The following is a 20033-nucleotide window of genomic DNA, read 5'->3' on the forward strand; positions in this document are numbered from 1 at the left end:
CAAATGGAGTTTTGTACCTAACATTCTGATTTAGTCAAAAAAGTATCTTAAGATGTGTTTATGCTCTAACTTTCTTTTTCTTTCTTCTGTCTTCGCAGTTGACCTGCCTCTGTTTTTTCCTCGAGACCAGCCAACGCTCACATTTCAGTCCGTCTATCACTTTACCAACAGTGGACAGCTTTACTCCCAGGCCCAAAAAAATTATCCGTACAGCCCCAGATGGGATGGAAATGAAATGGCCAAAAGAGCAAAGTAAGTGAATCTGTTATTTCCTATAGATAAGAGCATTTTGTTTATCTAGTCCAGGGGTTGGCAAGCTACTGCCTGCAGGCTAGATCCTGCCTGGCACCTATTTTTGTAAATAAAGTTTTATAGAAACACAGCCACACCCATTTCTTTACTTGTTATCTGTGGCTGCTTTAATGCTACGATGGTGGAGCCAGTTGTTGCAACAGAGACTGTATGGCCTAGAAAACCAAAAATATTTTTACGGTATGGCCCTTTGTGACTTCGTCAGGAAGAAGCTGATCTCTATCTGAAAGTGTTTCCTTTTTCTACTGTTTCTGTTGGTCTCTAAAATTAGCCGTGACTGCTTTTTTTCATGCAATGTAGAATTTATCAGAAAACTACCTCTCTATTTAGAGTAGAGAAGAAGTACTAAGTAGGAATTCAAGTTACGAGTGAATGGCATAAATGATGAAAATGTTGGCAGCTACTTTTTATAGTTTTTTTTAAAAATGGAAAATTGCAGGTGGCAGTAAACAGAATTTCTGCTTAGTAGTCAGTACCTGGAGCTAGTAGCCACTCTTTCGTGTTGACATGAATCTCTGTGAATTCTATACCTCATTGCATCTCTGCAGTGTATACCACAGCCGGTCGCCTAAAGTAAGACCTGTGTATTTCTTGGTCAAATAAACAGCTATGCAAATAAATAGCTTAGGGCTATTAAAATAGATACGGAAGTAGGATTTCCTAGAGGTTGAAGTTGGCTGAAGTTTGGAGTTTAGAGATACAGCTATTGCTCATGAACCTCGCAGCGTGGAACACTCTCACTTCAGTCATTCAGAATAGGTAAATATAGAAATATGCTAAGTGTTTTTTATATTTAAGACTTTGGTGTCTGGAACATCAGTCTTCATGAACCATGGCCTCCTAGATTGAAGAAGCAGTGGATCAAAATCATAGTTTCCAAAAATAAATCATGAAGTGGCATGTGGTTATTACTTTCTTGCTCGGAACAGCCATATGCTTCACACCTGTGATCCCAGCTGAAGGATGTTCAGATCCAAAGGATCACACAAATATAGACTATCTATTAAGCATCCTCTTCATTTGCTCATCCAGTATTTATTAAGCATCTACCATGTTCCAAGCATTGTGCTCTATGCTAGGAGTATAATGATAAACAAATTAGAAATTGTCCCTGTCTTTGTGGAATCTATAGCCCAGCAAGGGAGATAAAGCCTTTATCATATGAAACTTCTGACAGACAGTTTCAAAGTACCTACAAGCAAAGCCTGGACCTCCAGATCTGGAATGTTCTTGAATAGCCATGACTAATCAAGAACTTAATAGGACTTACTGTTCTTGCCTTCTCCTCCCAGAGAGACTCCATTCCCTTCCATGGGGGCTCCCAGCCTCACATGTATTTTTCTGTAGTACTAGACCTTCACTTACAGCAGGATTGAGACCCTTTTTTTTTTTTTCTTTTTTCCGAGACAGAGTCTTGCTCTGTCAGCCACGCTGGAATGCAGTGATGTAATCTCGGCTCACTGCAACCTCTGCCTCCTGGGTTCAATCAATTCTTCTGCCTCAGCCTCCTGAGTAGCTGGGACTACAGGTACACACCACCATGCCTGACTAATTTTTGTATTTTTAGTAGAGACAGGGTTCTGCCGTGTTAGCCTGACTGGTCTTGAACTCCTGACCTGAGATGCTCTACCTGCCTCAGCCTCCCAAAGTGCTAGGAGTAGGTGTGAGCCACCGCACCTAGCCTGAGACTCTTAAATAGTGAAAGGGTGTCTTCTTCTAGAAACCAAGACTGCCTCAGATTCATATGCGGAATCCTGAGTTGTTATCTGAAATTAATGTGCCTTCTTCTTTCCCTTTATTTTCTTTTTATCCATGACACCCAGGTCTGAAATCCCATTAAGGACAAAAACAAGCATATGCAAATATAACCGGTAACAATGATTAAGACTTAGATACCTTGAAATGCAGTGGAAAAAAGGAGTTATAAAGGATGTTTTATGCTTAAAGTATTGATAGCGTTTAATTTTCTGGGCTTTCCCTGTTATGCATAGGACCTACCCTTTGAAGATGGGCGTTGTTTGTGGTATGTGCTGTGGAGTCTGAACCAGACATGTCTTTGTGGTTTCCATGGCAAAGCTGTCTTAGTGTGTGTGTATATGTGTGTGTATGTGTGTGTGTGTATTTTTCTTCAGTAGACATTTTAGCATGTATGAATTGAGTCTTTAAGAAGTTGCAGACCACAAGCCTGTGATTTCAGTATAGGAATATCATAAGTGAAGGCTGTTTATCTTAACAGATTGGTTCAGAGTTTCAAGAGACATTTGCTTTATGTTAACACCAGTCTAAAGAAAACATCTGAAGTAATGTTTAAAAAATCTGCTTTCTACTGTAGTGAAGATGGATCCATTTTAAATGTAATAAAGGAGAAAGCCAGCAGCTCGTGCTAGCAAGAAGAAATAGTTTAAAGTTTCCATTCTTCAAATGAACTAGTAACTTCTCTGGGCTGTGTCAGAAAGCCAGATAAACACAGTGAAAGAAGTGTCCTGTAGTATAGGCTTGAGACTGGTGGAGAAGCTTGAAGAAAAAGGATGGAAAGAGAGGAAGGTCAACTGTAGCATTCCTTCCACACCCTGTTTCTTTGTCCTGTGAAAATACTGTGTGTACACAGTGCGTAAAAGGCTGTAATTCACTTGGGGAGCTCTGCCCATGACATAAACACGCTCATGGTTTATGACCAGCAGTTGAGCCTTTTGAGTGGAATCAGCTGTTTATTCCCTCCTGTAGAGCAAAATTCTAAACAGTGTAACCTCAGACAGGACACTTCCTGGCACTGACCGGGCTGTTCCTACCACATGTGCTTCTTTCTTTCTCGTGGCTGTCCAGCAAATTCTGTCCCTCACAAGCGAAATACCACTTACAGGGTGAGCACAGGCTTTGGGGTCATGCATGCCCCAGTTGCTATTGCAAAGTCTAATCCTGTAAGCTCTGTGGTCTTGGGCAGAGCTCTTAACCTCTCTGAATCTCATTCCTAAAAACAGGACTGTACTCCTCCCTATTGGGTGGACTTGCTATGAAAGGCCAGCAAGTTAACATGTAGAAGACCGTGGGTTTTAGCTTCTGCTGTGTACCTCAGTGCGTTTGCTCGTGCCTTTCCTCCCACCCTCTTTCTGCCCCCTCAAATCGAAATATCCTTCAACCTTCTCCCATGTGAGTTTTCCCATCCACCCTACTTTGCCGGCAGCTCTTTCCCCTCTTCCCAGTCTCCTTTGACTCTAATCACATAGGGCTTTGGAATCTCTTTTGTATTTTCTTTAGGTTTTTCACATCTTCAGATATGTTTTGTTTCCTTAACCAAACCATGAGTTCTTTGAAGGCAATGGCTTTGCATATATACTTTTTTTAAAAATTGCAGTGTAATTTACGTACAATGGAGTGAACAGGTTTTAAGTATATCTTTTTAAAAGTTTTGAGAAAGTTACCTTCATACCCTCTTTCCAAATAGTTTCACTCTCAAGGCTACTCTTCTGACTTCTATCCCCATGTCTTAGTTTTTCCTTTTAGATACTTCTAAATGGGATAATACAGATCATACTCTTTTGTGTCTGACACAATGAAAATAATATTCATTTCATTCAACATAATTAAGATTTATCTGTTATGGTGGCCCGGTGCACTGGCTTATGCCTGTAATCCCAGCACTTTGGGAGGCCAAGGCGGGCGGATTACCTGAGGTTGGGAGTTCAAGAACAGTCTGGCCAACATGGTGAAACCCCGTCTCTACTAAAAATACAAAAATTAGCCAGGCATGGTGGCACACACCTATAATCCCAGCTACTCTGGAGGCTGAGGCAGGAGAATCGCTTGAACCCAGGAGGCAGAGGTGCAGTGAGCCGAGATCGTGCCACTGCACTCCAGCCTGGGTGACAGAGTAAGTCTCCATCTCAAAAAAAAAAAAGTTTTATCTGTTACGGCATTTCTTTCTTACTGCTGAATAATATTCCATTATGTGAATATAGCATAATGTATTAATCTATTTGCCTGTGTATAGATATTTGTGTTGCTTCCAGGTTGAGGATTTTATTAATAATGCTGCTGTGAACAAGCCTTTTTTTAGACATGTTTTCCTTCCGGTAAATACCTAGGAGTGGGAGTATATATGTGATTAACTTTACAAGAAAGTCACAAGCTTTTTCAAAGTTGTATCTGTTTACCGTTCCATCAGCAGTATGCCAGGGTTCCAGTTACATCCCATCCTCACCAACAATTCCTATTGTCAGTCTTTTTAAATTTAACCATTCTAGAGAGGATAAAGTAAGATCTCATTTTAAATGTACATTTCCTGGTGATAAGTGATGTTGAGCATCTTGGCATGTGCTTATTGGTTTATCTTCTTTCATTATATGTCTGTTCAAATCTTGCCTAGTTTCAATTTGGTTGTTAGTCTTTTATTAATGAGTTTTATATATGAGTTTCTTTATATATTTGTCCAATATATTTATTATGAGGATTGTCTCTCAGTCTATGGCTTGCCATTTCATTTTCTTTTTCCTCTTTTTTTGAGATGGAGTTTTGCTCTTGTTGCCCAGGCTGGGAGTGGCACTGGTGTGATCTTAACTCACTGCAACCTCCGCCTCCCAGATTCAAGCAATTCTCCTGCCTCAGTCTCCTGAGTAGCTGGGACTACAGGCACATGCTACCATGCCTGGCTAATTGTTTGTTTGTTTGTTTGTTTTTGTTTTTTGTGGTTTTTTTTTGGTAGAGACAGGATTTCACTGTTGGCCAGACTGGTCTCAAACTCCTGACCTCATGATCCGCCTGCCTTGGCCTCCCAAAGTGCTGGGATTACAGGCATGAACCACCATGCCCAGCCTCTTTTTCCTTTTTTTTTAAACAGAGACAAGGTTATGCTATGTTCCCCAGGCTGGTCTTGAGCCCCTGGGCTCAATCCTCCCGCCTCGGCCTCTCAAAGTCTTGGGACTACAAATGTGAGCCACTGTTTCTGGCCCATTTCATTTTCTTAAGCGTGTCTTTCGATGAGCAGAAAGTCTTCATTTTTTAAATGAAATCTATTTTCTATGTTAATGCTTTTTGTGTGCCCAAAATTATTAGCCTACTAGAAGGTCTTGAAGAAATTATCCTGTTTTCTTGTAGAAGCTTTTGTTTTGACACGCAGGGCTATGAACCATCTCAAATTAATTTTTGTGTATGTTATAAGGTAAATCCAAGGTTAATCTTTTGTTCATATATATCCAGATATTACAACACCATTTGTTGAAAAGACTTTTCTTTCCCTATTGAATTACCTTTACATCTTTGTCAGAAGTCAATTGACCACATGTGAGTGGGTCCATTTCTGAATACTCTATTCTGTTCCATTGGTAGGTTTGTATACCAATGTTTCTTGAAATCAAGAAAGATAATTCTCCAAGCCTGTTCTTTTTAAAGATTGTTTTGGATATTCTAGGTCCTTTGCATTTTCATATATATTTTAGAATAAACTTGTCAATTCCCACCTTTCCCCTGCCCCCTTCCCCCATAAAAGCCTGCCGGATTTTGATTGGGATGGCATTGATCTATTGATCAACAAGGGAGGAATTGACATTTTTATAATACTGAATCTTCGAATCAATGAACATGGTTTTATTTAGGTCTTTAGTTTCTCAGAATTTTTTAAAATATTTCAATGTAGAAGTCTTGAATATTTTTAAATGTTTTTGCGTTTTGTTTTTTTTTAAGACAGTCTTGCTCTATTGCCCATGCTGGAGTGCAGTGGTACAATCTTGGCTCACTGCAAACTCCGTTTCCCAGATTCAAGTGATTCTTGTGCCTCAGCCTTCTGAGTACCCAGGACTAAATTACCCAGGATAATTTTTGTATTTTTATTTATTTATTTTTTTGAGACAGAGTTTTGCTTTTGTCACTCAGGCTGCAGTGCAATGGCATGATCTTGGCTCACTGCAACTTCTGCCTTTTAGGTTCAAGCGATTGTCCCACCACCATGCAAAGCTAATTTTTGCATTTTTAGTGGGGACAGGGTTTCACCATGTTGGCCAGGCTGGTTTTGAACTCCTGACTTCAGATGATCCACCTGCCTCAGCCTCCCAAAGTGCTGCGATTACAGGCATGAGCCACCACACTCAGCCAATTTTTGTATTTTTAGTAAAGACAGGGTTTTAGTGTGTTGGCCAGTATGGTCTCGAGCTGCAGGCCTCAAGCAATCCACCCACTTCGGCCTCCCAAAGTGCTGGAATTATAGGAATGAGTCACTGCACCCCACATGTTTTTGCTTTTACTGCAAATTATATAAAAATATAAAAATATAAAATATTTATAAACATATAAAAATATAAAAACAAAATTTTTTAAAGATCATTTTTCAGTTGTTTATTGCTAGTATATAGGAATACAAATGATTTTTCTATATTATCATGGTGTCCTGTGACATTGCTAAATTTACTTACTACTATTAAAGTCTAATAGATTTTTTTATAGATTTCTTTTAACTTCTTACATAAACAGTCATGCCTTATGCTAACAACTTTACTATTTTCTTTCCAATCTTCATGTTTCTGTATTTCTTTTTCCACCTACTTGCACTGACTAGGACCTCCAGTACAATATTTTACATAAGTGATAAGAGCAGAATCTAACTGTATGTTTCTCTATTAAGGTTGATGTCAGCAGTAGGTTTTAAATAGATGTCTTTATCAGATTGAAGAAATTCTCTTGTATTACTACTTTGCTAAGTGTTTTTTTAAAATCATGAATGGGTGTTGAATTCTATAGATTGTTTTTTCTGCATCTTTTGACATTGACATAATCATATAGTTTTTCTTTATTTTGTTAATGTGAATTACGTTAATTAGTTTTTACATGTTGAACCAACCTTGTATTCCAAAGATAAACCCTTCTCCGTCGTGATTTTGTCGTTTTTTTATATTATTAGATTTGATTTGCTAAAATGTTAAGATTTTTACATCTACATTTATGAATGATATTGGTCTAAAGTTTCTTTTCTTGTGTTTCTCCTTGTCAGGTCTTTAGCATCAGCACTATGCTGGCTTCATTAAATAAACTGGAAAATGTTTCTTCTTCCCTTGTTTTCTGAAAGAGCTTATGCAGATTTAGTATTATTTCTTTCCAAATGTTTGATAGGGTTTTATTTGTGCAAAGAATATTTAGTGTCTTTACTAAATATAGGGCTATTCAGATTGTTGTATTTCTTCTTGTGTTCGTTTTAGCAAGCTATGTTTTTAAATCAGAAATCGGGCCCAATGCAGTGGCTCATTCCTGTAATCTCAACACTTTGGGAGGCCAAGGTGGGTGGATCACCTGAGGTCAGGAGTTTGAGACCAGCCTGACCAACATGGAGAAACTGCATCTCTACTAAAAATACGAAATTAGCCAGGTATGGTGGCACATGCCTGTAATCCCAGCTACTTGGGAGGCTGAGGCAGGAGAATCACTTGAACCCGGGAGGCAGAGGTTGCAGTGAGCAGAGATTGCACCTTGCACTTCAGCCTGGGCAACAAGAGCAAAACTCCATCTCAAAAACAACAGAAAAAGAAGAAATTGGCATTTTATGTCTTCCTTTTCAGGTTTCTTAGAGTAGAAGCTTAGGTCACTGATTTTAATTCTTTTTCTTTTTTAATATAAAATTACCCTCTGTGGATTGCTTAAGCTGCATTCCACAAAGTTTTGTATGTTGTTTTTTGTTATTATTTTATTAAACATATTTTCTGGTTTCCCTTGTAATTTCTTCTTGAACCATGTATTATTTATAATTGTGCTGCTTGAATTTCAAGTGTTTAGAAAGATTTTTCTTAGTATCTTATTGTTATTGATTTATAATTTAATTCGGTTTTGGCCAGAGATTGCAATCTGTATGATTTCAAGCCTTTGGAATTTGTTGAGCATTGTTTTGTAGACCAGCATGTGGTCTATCTTGAGAAATATTCCATGTAAACCTGAAAAGAATGTGTGTCCTGCAGTTCTGGGGTATAGCGTTCTATATATACATTAAGTTAAATTACTTGTTAGTGTTATTCAAATCTTTTAGCTCTTTACTGGTTTTTATATCAGTTATTGAAAGGAGGCATTACAATTATCACCTGTGGTTTTGGATTTGTCTGTTTCTCCCCTTCGTTGTGTTAATTTTTGCTTTTTATATCTGAAAGCTTTATTTTTAGACACATATTTAGAATTCTTAGGTCTTCTTAATAAATTGGTCCTTCTAGCATTATGAAATGTCTCTATTTCTGGCAATATTCTTTGACTTGAAATGTGCTTCATCTGATATTCAGATTGTTACACCAGCCTTCTTCTGTGTATATTTTGCACAGTATATATATATACATTTATTTATATAATTTATTTATCCTATTTGTGTCTTTATATTTGAAGGAAACCTTTTATAGACCTTGGGTTTTTTAATCTAGTCTTATCATGTCTACCTTTTAATTGGAATATTTCTTTTGTTGTTGTTGTTGTTGTTGTTGTTGTTGTTGTTTTGAGACAGAGTCTCACTCTGTCACCAGACTGGAGTGCAGTGGTGTGATCTTGGCTTACCACAACCTCTACCTCCTGGGTTTAAATGATACTCCTGCCTTAGCCTCCATAGTAGCTGGGACTACAGGCACGTGCCACCACGCCTATACTTTTAACAGAGACAGGGTTTTGCCAGTTTGACCAGGCTGGTCTCAAACCCCTGACCTCAAGTGATCTGCCCGCCTAGGTCTCCCAAAGTGCTGGGATTATAGGTGTGATCCTTAATTGGAGTATTTTTTTTAGGTACATTTAACATGAGATTACTGGGTTTAAGCCCTATAGTCTTGCTATTCGTATTTTAGTTTCTTGGGTTTTTTAATTCCTTTGTTCTTTTCTTCCTGTATTCTCTCAGTTTATTCAAGTAGTTTTTCATTTACCATTTTCTCTTTTACTGGTGTGTTAGCTATATTTCCTTCTATAAAAATATACCCTTAACTTATCACAGCCTACCATGATTTAATATTATAACGCTTCCTATGTAATGTACACAATGTAATTATTTGTGTGCCTTCCGTTTACCCTTGTGCTATAATATTCACACATTCTTTGTATTTTATAAATTCCACAATACATTGTTATTACTTTGGCTTTTAATAGTCAACTGACTTTTAAAGAATTCAAGAAAAAAAAAGAAAAATTACATTCCTCCTTCTTCTGTAGTTTCTCAATAAATGTAATAAATATTAATTTCCTCTCCAACTAAAACCTATTTAAAATGAATTCCTCAAAATAAGCCATCAAAGTGATCATATTTAACCTATAGGCAGAGAACATTAAAATTGGCTGTCATCAAGAAAAGAAAATGATGCCTACATAACATCCAGGTGCCTCTGTCTGCCCTGTAGACTTCATTTATAGTGGTCTCTCACACACTTTTATGGGATCATCACTGCAGCCCTTCAAGGGTTATCATGCAGAAATTCTTAGTACACCTCATACAGATTATACAAACTGAGGCTCAGAGTGATTAATTGACTTTCCTGAGGGCACACAGCTGGCTTCTAGAGGAGTGAGGGCTCAACGTAGGTCCTCATTTTCACATGATGGCACTGAAAGTGATAAAAGAAGTTCTTGCCCCTCCCAAAGCTGAAGCCAAAGCAAACACTTTGAAGGCCAGGAAGGCAAGGCAGTGCTTAAGGGTGTCCACAGCACAAAAACAAGATCCAATGCACACATCATCTACCTTCTGGTGGCCCAAGGCACTATGGCTCTGGAGGCAGCTGAAATATCCTTGGAAGAGCACACCCAGCAGAAACAAGCTTAACCAATAATTCATCATCAGGTTCCCCCAACCACTGAGTCAGCCATGAAGATGATAGGAAACAACACAACTTGTGTCCATTGTGGATTTCAAAGCCAGCAATCACCAGATCAAACAGGCCGTGAAGAAGCTCTGTGACACTGATATGGCCAAGGCCAACACCTTGATCAGGCCTGATGGAGAGAAGAAGGCGTATTGGGATCATCTAAAATGAATCCCCCTAGTTAATTCTACATATATATCTTTCTACCGTTTAAAACCAAAAAAAAAAAAAAAAAAAAGGAAAAAAAGAAAAAAGGCCAAGTGAGGTGGCTCAAGCCTGTAATCTCAGCACTTTGGGAGGCCGAGGTGGGTGGATCATCTGAGGTCAGGAGTTCAAGACCAGCCTGACCAACATGGTGAAACCCCGCATCTAAAAAAAAAAAAAAAAAAAAGAAGAAAGAAAGAAAGAAAAATAAATAAATAAATAAATAAAACCAAAACAAAATCGTAAGTCCTCTGACCCTTCTGCACATCCACACCCAGGCAGACAGAAACAGTTCCATACTCTTTTTACCATGTGTCTCAGGCTCTCTCCTCATATAGAGAGGAAATGCATGAGGCAATTGAGAGCACTGACCCTAAAGTCAAGACATAGCTGGGTTTAAACCTGTCTCTGCCACTCACAGGCTATGTGACTTTGGGCAAATTCATAATTTCCCTGTGTGTTTGTTTACTTGTCTATAAAATGGTGAAGCCTACTTCAGATGGTTATTATGGGTATCACGTGGGGTGTATGATTGTCTGTGTTGCTGATTTTAAAACTATCATAAATTTACCCTTTTAAAATACCACTAATTATTAATCTTACAGTTTCTGTGGGTTAGGAGTCCCACACAAGATACCTGGGTTCTCAGTTGGGGGTTTTAGACAACTAAAATCAAGGTGTTGTCTGGGGCTGCGATGTCCCCCTAGGCTTCTGTTCCTCTTTCAAGCTATTTCAGTATGTTGGCAGAGTTCAGTTCCTTGTTGTTGTAGGACTGAGGCCCCTGTTACCTTGCTGCTGTCAAGTGGAGACCACCCTCAGCAACTAGAGGCTGCCTGTGTCCTCTGCCATGTGGTCCCCTCCATTTTCAAGCCAGTAGTGGTACATGAGATCCTTCTTATATTTTGAATCTCTGCCTTCCATGTCTCTTTTGCTAGTCACAGATTTAAAGGCTCCCTGTCATCTGTGCCATTTAACAAAACCTGCTTACCAGGATGAAATCCATCATCTTCCCAAACCTGGGGATTATACAGAGGGTGGAGAATCTTGGGGGTCATGTTAGAATTCAGCGTACTACATGGGATAATGTCAGTGAATTGTCCAGTATAGGGTCTGGCGTATGGCAAGAATTTGATCATTTTTAACTATCAGCAGCAGCATCCCTAGAGGAAAAAAAAAGGAGATTTTAAAATTAAAAACAGAGTCAATATTGATACCGTCACATTGTACCCAGGTAAACAGTCCCCTAACCTCAGTGACTTGGCTAAGCTCCTAAAGTCTAAGGCCACCCCATTAATGGGCTGTTATCCCCTGTGGTTGTACTTCTTGGTACCAGCACAGCCAGCTGAAAAGTGGAAAAATTCCATCCTTCAGTTGCTTAGTCTACGTAAAACCAAACATTACTTTAAAAAAAAAAAAAAAAAAAAAAAAACCACTGGTTACCACCGTGATGTCTTGTACGTAGGTCTAGACTTTCTAGTAGAGCCAAAATGACTTTTCATAATCTTTTTTATTCTAGGGAATCTCAAATAGATGGTGTGATTTTTCCATGAATTTCATTGTATAAAGCATCTGGTTGACTCTAGAGGCCTTAGTAGGATCTTAGACTGAAATTTAACCCCAAAACCACCTACTACGATGGCTCATCATGTGTTAAAGTTATTGTATAAGTAGAAATCAATAAAAAATATTTTAAAAAATAGATTATCAGTCAACACACGAGAGTAATTCATTATGAACTCCCTAAAATCATTTATTGTTTCTCTTCTTGCCTCAAGGCCACAGAGACATTATTTTCTTATTTAAGAACTTATCCAAACCCTTGCAAAGCAGTTCTTAATTGCTGATATATTGCTGCTCACCATGCCTACTTTTAAATTTTGCTATCTAATTATCTTTGCAGAATAACTTTTGCAGAAAAAAATTCTCCTTCAAGAATCTTTTAAAAGTGTACCTTTTGGGCTATTTCAATTATTTTTCATTGTTAATACATTACTTAGTATTCCCAAAGACACTGTTTTCTTTGAACTTCTCATTAGCTGCAGATGCTTCAGTTTAGTCTCATACATTGGTCCTCTAAATAAAACAGATTAAAAAGTAGATCTTTTCCCCTTAATTGAAGAGAAGGAGGTAGATGTCCCACCCGATGTGCTCCCCATCGGCACCACTTTCCTTGTCCTCTGAGGCTCCGCTGGCCCCCTGGGACTCCGTGGAGCACAACGTGGAAATCCCAGTTCATGGTCCTAGGATCCCTGAGGCTGAGAATTCCTAGGGGAGTAGAGTAGAGCTAAGGGAGGGCTGTTCATGAAGTGTGAAAGGTTCTCATATGAGCCCGTTTGTGTGTTTGTCTCACCAGGAGTTAATCACTACTCGCTTCTTCACTCCCTGTTGGTAGCTCCTTAAGGCAGCTCACATGATGCGTTGTCTCTGCTGAGATTTCATTACAGAGTTGGGTCTGCCTCTGCAGTCCCCGTGCCCTGTGACCTGGAAGGAGCCTGGGCTGAACCAGCTTAGGAGCCCCAGGAGCAGTCACAGTGCTTCTCATCCAGACACCACTCACTATTCGGGAAAAACCTGATAGGGACTTTTCAACACTCTCTCCCCCTCATCACTACTCACCCCCTGACCTGTCCCTCCCCTTCATGTCTGTACTCCTGGAACTCCCATGGGGCACCTAAGGGTTGTTGGGGGGAGGAGCAACAAGAAGGTCAGAATCATGGCCAGCTGCAGTTGCTCACCCCCCACATCCCCTCTGCAGATGGGAGCAGCTACAGAACGAGAGTGCTGGGGTAGGCAAGGGACCAGGGCTGGGCTCCCAGAAAGCTCTGCACCACGGGACCCATCGGGGAGCAGACTTCAGTGGCAGAAGCTGCAAGCCCAACTGGTTCTATGATTCATGGGTTCTCTTTTTTCCTTCTGTTTTGCCCTGAGTTTCCTACGAAACTCTCAAAAATCCCAACCTCATCTCAGCTGAACTCCCCACAGGAGAGATGAGGGAATTTTCTAGGCCCAGGCCAGCATAGCTTGGGTGATCGGAGCCCCTAAGAAGACAATAAAGGGACCAGTGCTGGTGAGCAACAGAGGAATTGGGAACTGAGGTCACCAAGGCCTTCCATGCCCGCACATACTGGGTTCCTGCGTGAGCAAGCACACCCAGCCCTCCTGAGCCTTTTCCTCATGGGGCTTAGAAGTAGAGCTATGAAGAGAAAACCAAATCATATAAATAACAGAGAATTATTGGATCCTTGAAGTCTCAAAGAGAATCATTTTGAAAAGTATCTTAAAGGGATTTGGTTTGTTTTTCCTTACAGAAGAGAGAGCAACAGAGATGGGGAGGAATCCAGCTCTGCCTGACATCCAGGCATCCTCTCCAAATTGCGTAGGTCAGTGAGAACTGTTATTTATTAGAACCTGACATCAGTTGCAGTGAAATGATAAGCTCCATTAAAAAGCCTGGCCATCAATTACTGCCAATACAGCCCTCATCCCAGAGGGAGCCTCTCACCATCCTCTCAGCCTATGCAGACCAGGCCGCACCAGGCACAGAGTGTTTACAGCCCAGCTCAGCCTCCTCGCTCCCCTGGGGGAGGGGCAGCAGGCAAATCCCTTCTGCAGGTCCCCTCAGGGCATCTCTTCCCAGGTCCTGCATCTATATTCCTTTGATTCCCTTGGAAGCTTCTCAGAGCTATTTTAAAGACTGCACCCCCGTTCATCCTGCTTTCTCAGTGGAAAACAGACTTAAGGCTTTAGTTCTGGCCTCAGTCACACAAACCAGAAGAAGCTGCACTGAACTGAGCTTACCAGGATAGTCACAGGGGAAGAGTAACTGGGCTGAGCGTGGTGGCTTATGCCTGTAATCCCAGCACTTTTGGAGGCTGAGGCTGGTGGATCACCTGAGGTCAGGAGTTCAAGACCAGCCTGGGCAACATGGTGAAACCCTGTCTCTACTAAATACAAAAATAAACCAGGTGTGATAGCTAGCACCTGTAACCCCAGCTACTTGGGAGGCTGAGGCAGGAGAATCACTTGAGTTGGGGAGGTGGATGTTGCAGTGAGCTGAGATCACACCACTGCACCCCTGCCAGAGTGACAGAGTGAGACTCTGTCTCAAAAAAAAAAAAAGAGTAACTGGAAGGTCAGTACATCTTTGTCAGGGAAATTAACTTAGTTGTGCCCTTTCAGGAACAATTGAGTGCTCAGGCTTGGGTTGCAGTTACCCCACCAGTCACTGGGGAAGTGTTCAGGATCACCAAGAACAGCGACTTCCTCGCTTGTGAGGTAGGGTCAGTTATTCTCTTTCTTCGAAAAATAGATGCCCCGTAGAGTCAGAAACTTAGGGGAGCTGGTTTGGGATTTTTATAATAAATCATAGTAGGAGCATGTGCTATTAATGGAATCAGAGTTCCTTTTGAACTGTTGGGGGAAGAAACATATAGTAAGTCAAGAAAAAGCAAAGGATAATGGCCTGGGAGTCAAGTGACCTGGGTCTCTGTGTGATCATGGGAAAGACACCTCACCTTTCTGAACTTCAGTACCTTTCTTTTAAAGTACTGGGCTAGTACCCACCTGGTAATCACTAAGCTCTAATATATTTCTGGAATTTTAAGTGAAAATTGTTTAAGGTAGCTGAGCATACTTTTTTATTCATGTTGAGAAACTTCTCTCTCTGTTGCCAGAGGTCAGACACAAATTGAAAACATTACTAAATGGAATTAAGTATAGCATGTACGTGATACTTTTTTGTACTGCTCGTATCTGATATTTATAGAACACTTCAGTTGCAGAACGTGCACACATATGCCCTGAACACACACCCAGTAAAATAATTCTAGATGCAATACATTTTCACATGTCAAGTTAAAACAGCTTCTTGGGAATTAGGCTTGACTGTTCAGATGTGTGTATGAGTTTCTGACAGGTGCCGCCAGGGCTGCTCAGGGCTGTGGTGTGATGTGGAGTCCAGCCAAGGCAGGAGGGCCAGGCCCCTTGTTTCTATCACTTCTCATTAAGGCATGAATTCTAGAAAAAAAGGAAAGCATCAAAGAACAATCAGGATTGTCCATTGTGTGCATATCATAATGACAAGCAGAGGCCTTGCTTCTGCAGAAACAAGATTCTGTCTTATCTTTTGTCAGATCGTTCAGCACAAGGGCCACCTGTGAAAATGAACTAGATTCATGCCTTATTGAAATAGAGGATTTACAGAGGTGAGCAAATTGGAAAGCAGGTACCATACAGCTCACTGTGTACAGAATATGCGCAAAGCACTGGAGACTACCACGTACGCATATTTTGAAGAGTCCCAACTCAAAGCCTACTGACTGATTTATGGAATGGTCTGTCACTCCCTGAGATTCCATTCTGACAGTGAGGCCACACATGGCATTAACTACTCAGAAGACTGAGTACAGCTCAGAATTGCAAAGTAGGAAGCTACGTGGTTCTTCCAAAAATTAAAAACAAAATTTAGAAAACTCACTGGGGCAGTTACCTCTGCTCCACTGTCCTACAAAATCCACAGCCAACAGAGAGGTAAGTTGGATGACTTAAGCAGGAATGCATCCTAGGAAGGTAAGTGTGACAGTGGGGGCCAGTCACAGAACATGGAACATGGAAGGAACTTTAGAGATCATCTAGTACTATCCTGCATCAGTACAGCCAGGTCTAAGTATGGTAAGCATTAACCATTGTGATAGAAATTCAATGAAACAATTGATACAGACCTTTAAGCAGAGTGATTGGCATAGAGTTGATTTTCAGTTCATCATTTTCATTTCCTGGAAGAATTTGTGCAAGGCATACAGTACCAAGATTAGAACCCTGCGTGTCTGATTACTGGTCCAAAGCCCAGCCCAAGCCACCTCTGACCTCCTACCTTTCCCCTCTTTCCTGCTCCCTTGCTCACAGGAGCAGCACAGATGTCAAGGGCAGGAGTATAGTATGCCTGTACCATGTGTCCATCCACCTACCCATGGAGTGGCATGGGTGCCTTCTTCCTAGTGGCTCACCCAGGAGGCTGAAGCCCTCTGTGCCCATGGGGAAAACCCAGGGCATTTGTGAGCAGAAATAGCTCTGCTGAGAGTCTAAAAACCAAGTACTTTTAAGAGAAGGTAAAATGATCCTGTGGCCAAACTTATCTGCTAGCATCTATGGGCAAAAGAGAAGAAGGAGTTTTGTAATGGAACAGGCCAAAGGAAAGACACCACTTTTCTGCTGCCTCCAAAGCAGCAGGGAGGCTACACATGGAGAAGAGGACAGAAAATTCCAGTGACTCTTATCTTCCCAGACAGACAGAACCTCTGGCACCTAGTCATGCCTAATGGAAAATCAAAGCCAAGAAAGCAGAAGTGAGGGGGGGTGAGCTAGGATAGCTGCAATCCAAAGTCACTTATGAAGAAAAAAAAGTAGTTTGTCTCCTTGTGTACCATGGGTGGGCAGGGCTAAATTGCCAGGTGGCAGCACCTGGTAAGCCTACAGTCTCTGTGTAGCTGCAGTTAAGTTACTGCTAAATCCCTTCAGCAAACATGTAAGAGCTCACTATATACAGAATATATACAAAGCACTGAAGACACACACACACACACACACACACACACACACACACACACACACACATTTTAAAAGAGCACCAACTCAAAGCTTACAGATTGATTTCTGGAATGGTTCAGCACTGCTTGAGATTCCATTCTGACAGTGAGGCCATCCATGGCATCAACTACTCAGTAGACTGAGTGCAGTCCGACTTGCAAAGCAGGAAGCTCTGTAGTTCTTCTAACAATCAAAATCAAAATGTAGAAAACCCCAGTTTTGCATTATTGATCACTTGGGGGACTGGATAATCCTTAAACTGTCATTGTTCCAGGTATCCAGAAAAGTGAGCATTACAGGAACATACATAAAGGCAAGACCACATATTTTCTCAAAGTAAATGATGGGTCACCCAGTCCTTCCTGATCACTATGGACAATAATAATTTTTAAATGTATTGAATGATTGCCATCCGCCAGCACAGCTCTAAGTGCTTTGTATTTTTTAATTTCTGTAATTCTCATAACAACCCTATGAGCTAGGTACTGCTATTACACCTATTTTACAGATCATGAAATTGAGGCCCTGCAAAATGAAGTGACCTGTTCAAGGTCACAGAGTAACTTAGTGTAGGAACTGAGCATCTACCCTGGCTTTCCCAACTTTTAGATTGGTTTTCATACTGCACCACCTCTTTTCCTCAGATTAATGGTCTGAGTTATCCCAAATTCACCAGGCAGCTGAGCTAAGCCTCTGTTTAGAACTGCAGGGTCTCAGCTGTTTGCCTTGGTTGACACTCAGGTTTGGCATGCCCAGTGTGGATTTGTAGTGGCAAACATTTGACTATATTTTTCCCAGATCACTAAAGCTAGGTCACTTTTCCCATTCATTCATTCATTCATTCATTCAGCAAATGTTTATTGAATTCATACTAGGTGTTAGGTACAATGTTAAGTGATGTACAGAATAAGGTCCCTGCTTTCAGTGAACTAGAGGAGGGATGAGAATCGCACGTAAGTTATTCTCTTTAAGGCAGCATCATGCAGGGAAAGAGCTCTAGGAGTCAAGGCAAGGAGATGATATCTGTTTCCTGAAACCTGGGAAGCTGAAATTGGAGTCTGGGTGGTAGGATTTGATGTGCACAGATGGAGGGCAGGACACTCTTCCAGAGGAAACAGAGTGCACAAAGGCCCAGAAGGTGGAAAGCATGGGGATTCCAGGAGGTAAGCCAGTGTCCATTGAAGACGGGAGCAGTAGGGGAAGGGAGGGAGGGAGGGAGGGAAGGAGGGAGGAAGGAAGGAGGAAGGGAGGGAGGGAGGGAGCAAGGAAGGGAGGAAAGAAGGGAAAAGAGGGAGGAAAGGAGGGGGAAAGGAGGAAGGGAGGGAGAGAAGGAGGTAGGCAAGAAAGGAAAGAAGACGGGCAGCAGAGATATGCAGGTGTAGAGAACATGCCGTCTGGCATCAGACCAGCTGGAAGTCAAGTTCTTGTTCTACCACTTTCTCGTAGATTTTTTTTTTTTTTTTAATCTCTGTGGGCTTTGGCTTTTCATCTGTACAGGCTAACAATCCTCCCTCACAGAGGATTGTGGGTGCAAAATGCAGAAATGATTGTAAAATGTAAAATGTCTGGCATATTGTTGGTGTTCACTATGCTAAAACATTTTGTTTCTGTAGGCAATAAGGTATTTCTTTGTGTGGTGCTGTTTTTTGTTTGTTTGTTTGTTTTCTTTTTAGAGACAGGGTCTCACTCTGGTAACCCAGGCTGGAGTAGAGTGGTGCGATCATAGCTCACTGCAGACTTGAACTCTTAGGCTCAAGCGATCCTCCTACCTCAGCCTCCCAAGTAACCAGGATTACAGGTGCATGCAACGGCACTGAGCTAATTTTTTTTTTTATTTTTTTTTTTTTTTTAGAGATGGGGTCTTGCTATGTTGCCCAGGTTAGTCTTTAACTCCTGGGCTCAAGCAATCCTCCCATCTTGACCTCGCAAAGTGTAGGGATTACAGGCATAAGCCACCTCAGCCAGTCAGATTTTTTGTAAGTTTACAAATTACCTATTGGTATAAATGATCTGCTTTAGTGTTGATATGTAAATCATAATAGATCCTTCTTGACCTTGAAAATATTAATAACAGTAAAAATTAAGGGTCAAGCTCATGGAACACTATAAAAGAATGTTTAGCTTCGGTTATTTTACCCCTTCTTTGCCACCTCAATGCCAAGGCTTTTAGAGACTCCACTCTGGATCTTCAGAGTTAGGATTGCCAGATTTGGTAATTAAAAATGCAACATGTCCAGTTAAATTTAAATTTCAAATAAACAAATAATTTAGTGTAATTAGGCCCCATGCACTATATAGGACATACTTATACTAAAAAGTCATTGCTTATCTGAAATTCAAATTTAACCAGGCATCCTGTATTGAGGGGCAGGTCAGGAATCAGCCAGAACAAACCTGTTTCCTATACTTGGGGAAGGAGGCTCACCTGCCTTCTAGCCTTGTCTCTCAGGTGGTAAAGGCTCCACGCATCAGGCTTTGAGCAGGGCCTTCGAATCAACTCCTGGGTAGAGACATCAAATGCTAATGGGTCCCACTGTGCATGTTTGGGAGTGAGTGTGGGGCTGAAGCAGGGAAGAACGTCTTGTCTCCTCCTTCACATATCCTCAGCGCTCCCTGTCTGGGCAAGAACACACATCAGCCTTTCCTACCTCCAACTTAAAGGCCTTAGGGGGATTTTCTTTGCTTTCTTAAGAACATTTCCGCAGACAATGGGTAGAAAAAAGACAGCCTTTGCGTCTGATAACGTGTCTCATAGAATTTGAGCTCATAGAATTCTAACTCGTCTGAGGGCAGAGTGTCCTCTTCAAGTTCCTTCCAGGAACATTGCTCACAGCAGGAACTTGAGTTGTCCCTTGTGGGGAGATGTGTGTGTGAGCGACTTGATCCAGCCATCCACATGTGATGGTAACAGACCCAGCGCGCTGTGCCCTGGGAATCTAAGGATCATGATATCAGAGCCAGAAAGACCATCCAGCTGCTTTATTTTCTAGGTCAAACAAGGGAGAATGCTGCCCAAGGTCACAGAATGTTGAGTGTGAACTCAGGTCTAGGTGTCTGTCGACTACTTTGGGTTCTCCAGCAATAACTCAGGGGATCTGGGAATTCTTGGCACCCTTGTTAGTTGGTTTCTGGGTATTTTCT

General features: G+C 41.1%; 1 protein-coding gene across 6 annotated transcripts in view; it reads left to right on the plus strand.

Moving 5' to 3' along the window:
• Window positions 1–20033, plus strand: part of BABAM2 (BRISC and BRCA1 A complex member 2) — a 450161-nt gene that overhangs the window by 410246 nt on the left and 19882 nt on the right. For 5 of the 6 annotated variants that reach the window (XM_074395641.1, XM_003941529.4, XM_003941528.4 and 2 more), the window contains one exon: window positions 99–252. In XM_074395641.1, coding sequence (XP_074251742.1) covers window positions 99–252 — 154 coding nt within the window. Of the gene's footprint in view, window positions 1–98; window positions 253–7288; window positions 13731–20033 lie in introns of those variants that run through there. The other variant, XM_074395642.1, reaches the window with a different exon arrangement.

This window comes from Saimiri boliviensis, chromosome 1 (assembly GCF_048565385.1).
Source record: "Saimiri boliviensis isolate mSaiBol1 chromosome 1, mSaiBol1.pri, whole genome shotgun sequence".
NCBI classification, from domain to species: domain Eukaryota; kingdom Metazoa; phylum Chordata; class Mammalia; order Primates; family Cebidae; genus Saimiri; species Saimiri boliviensis.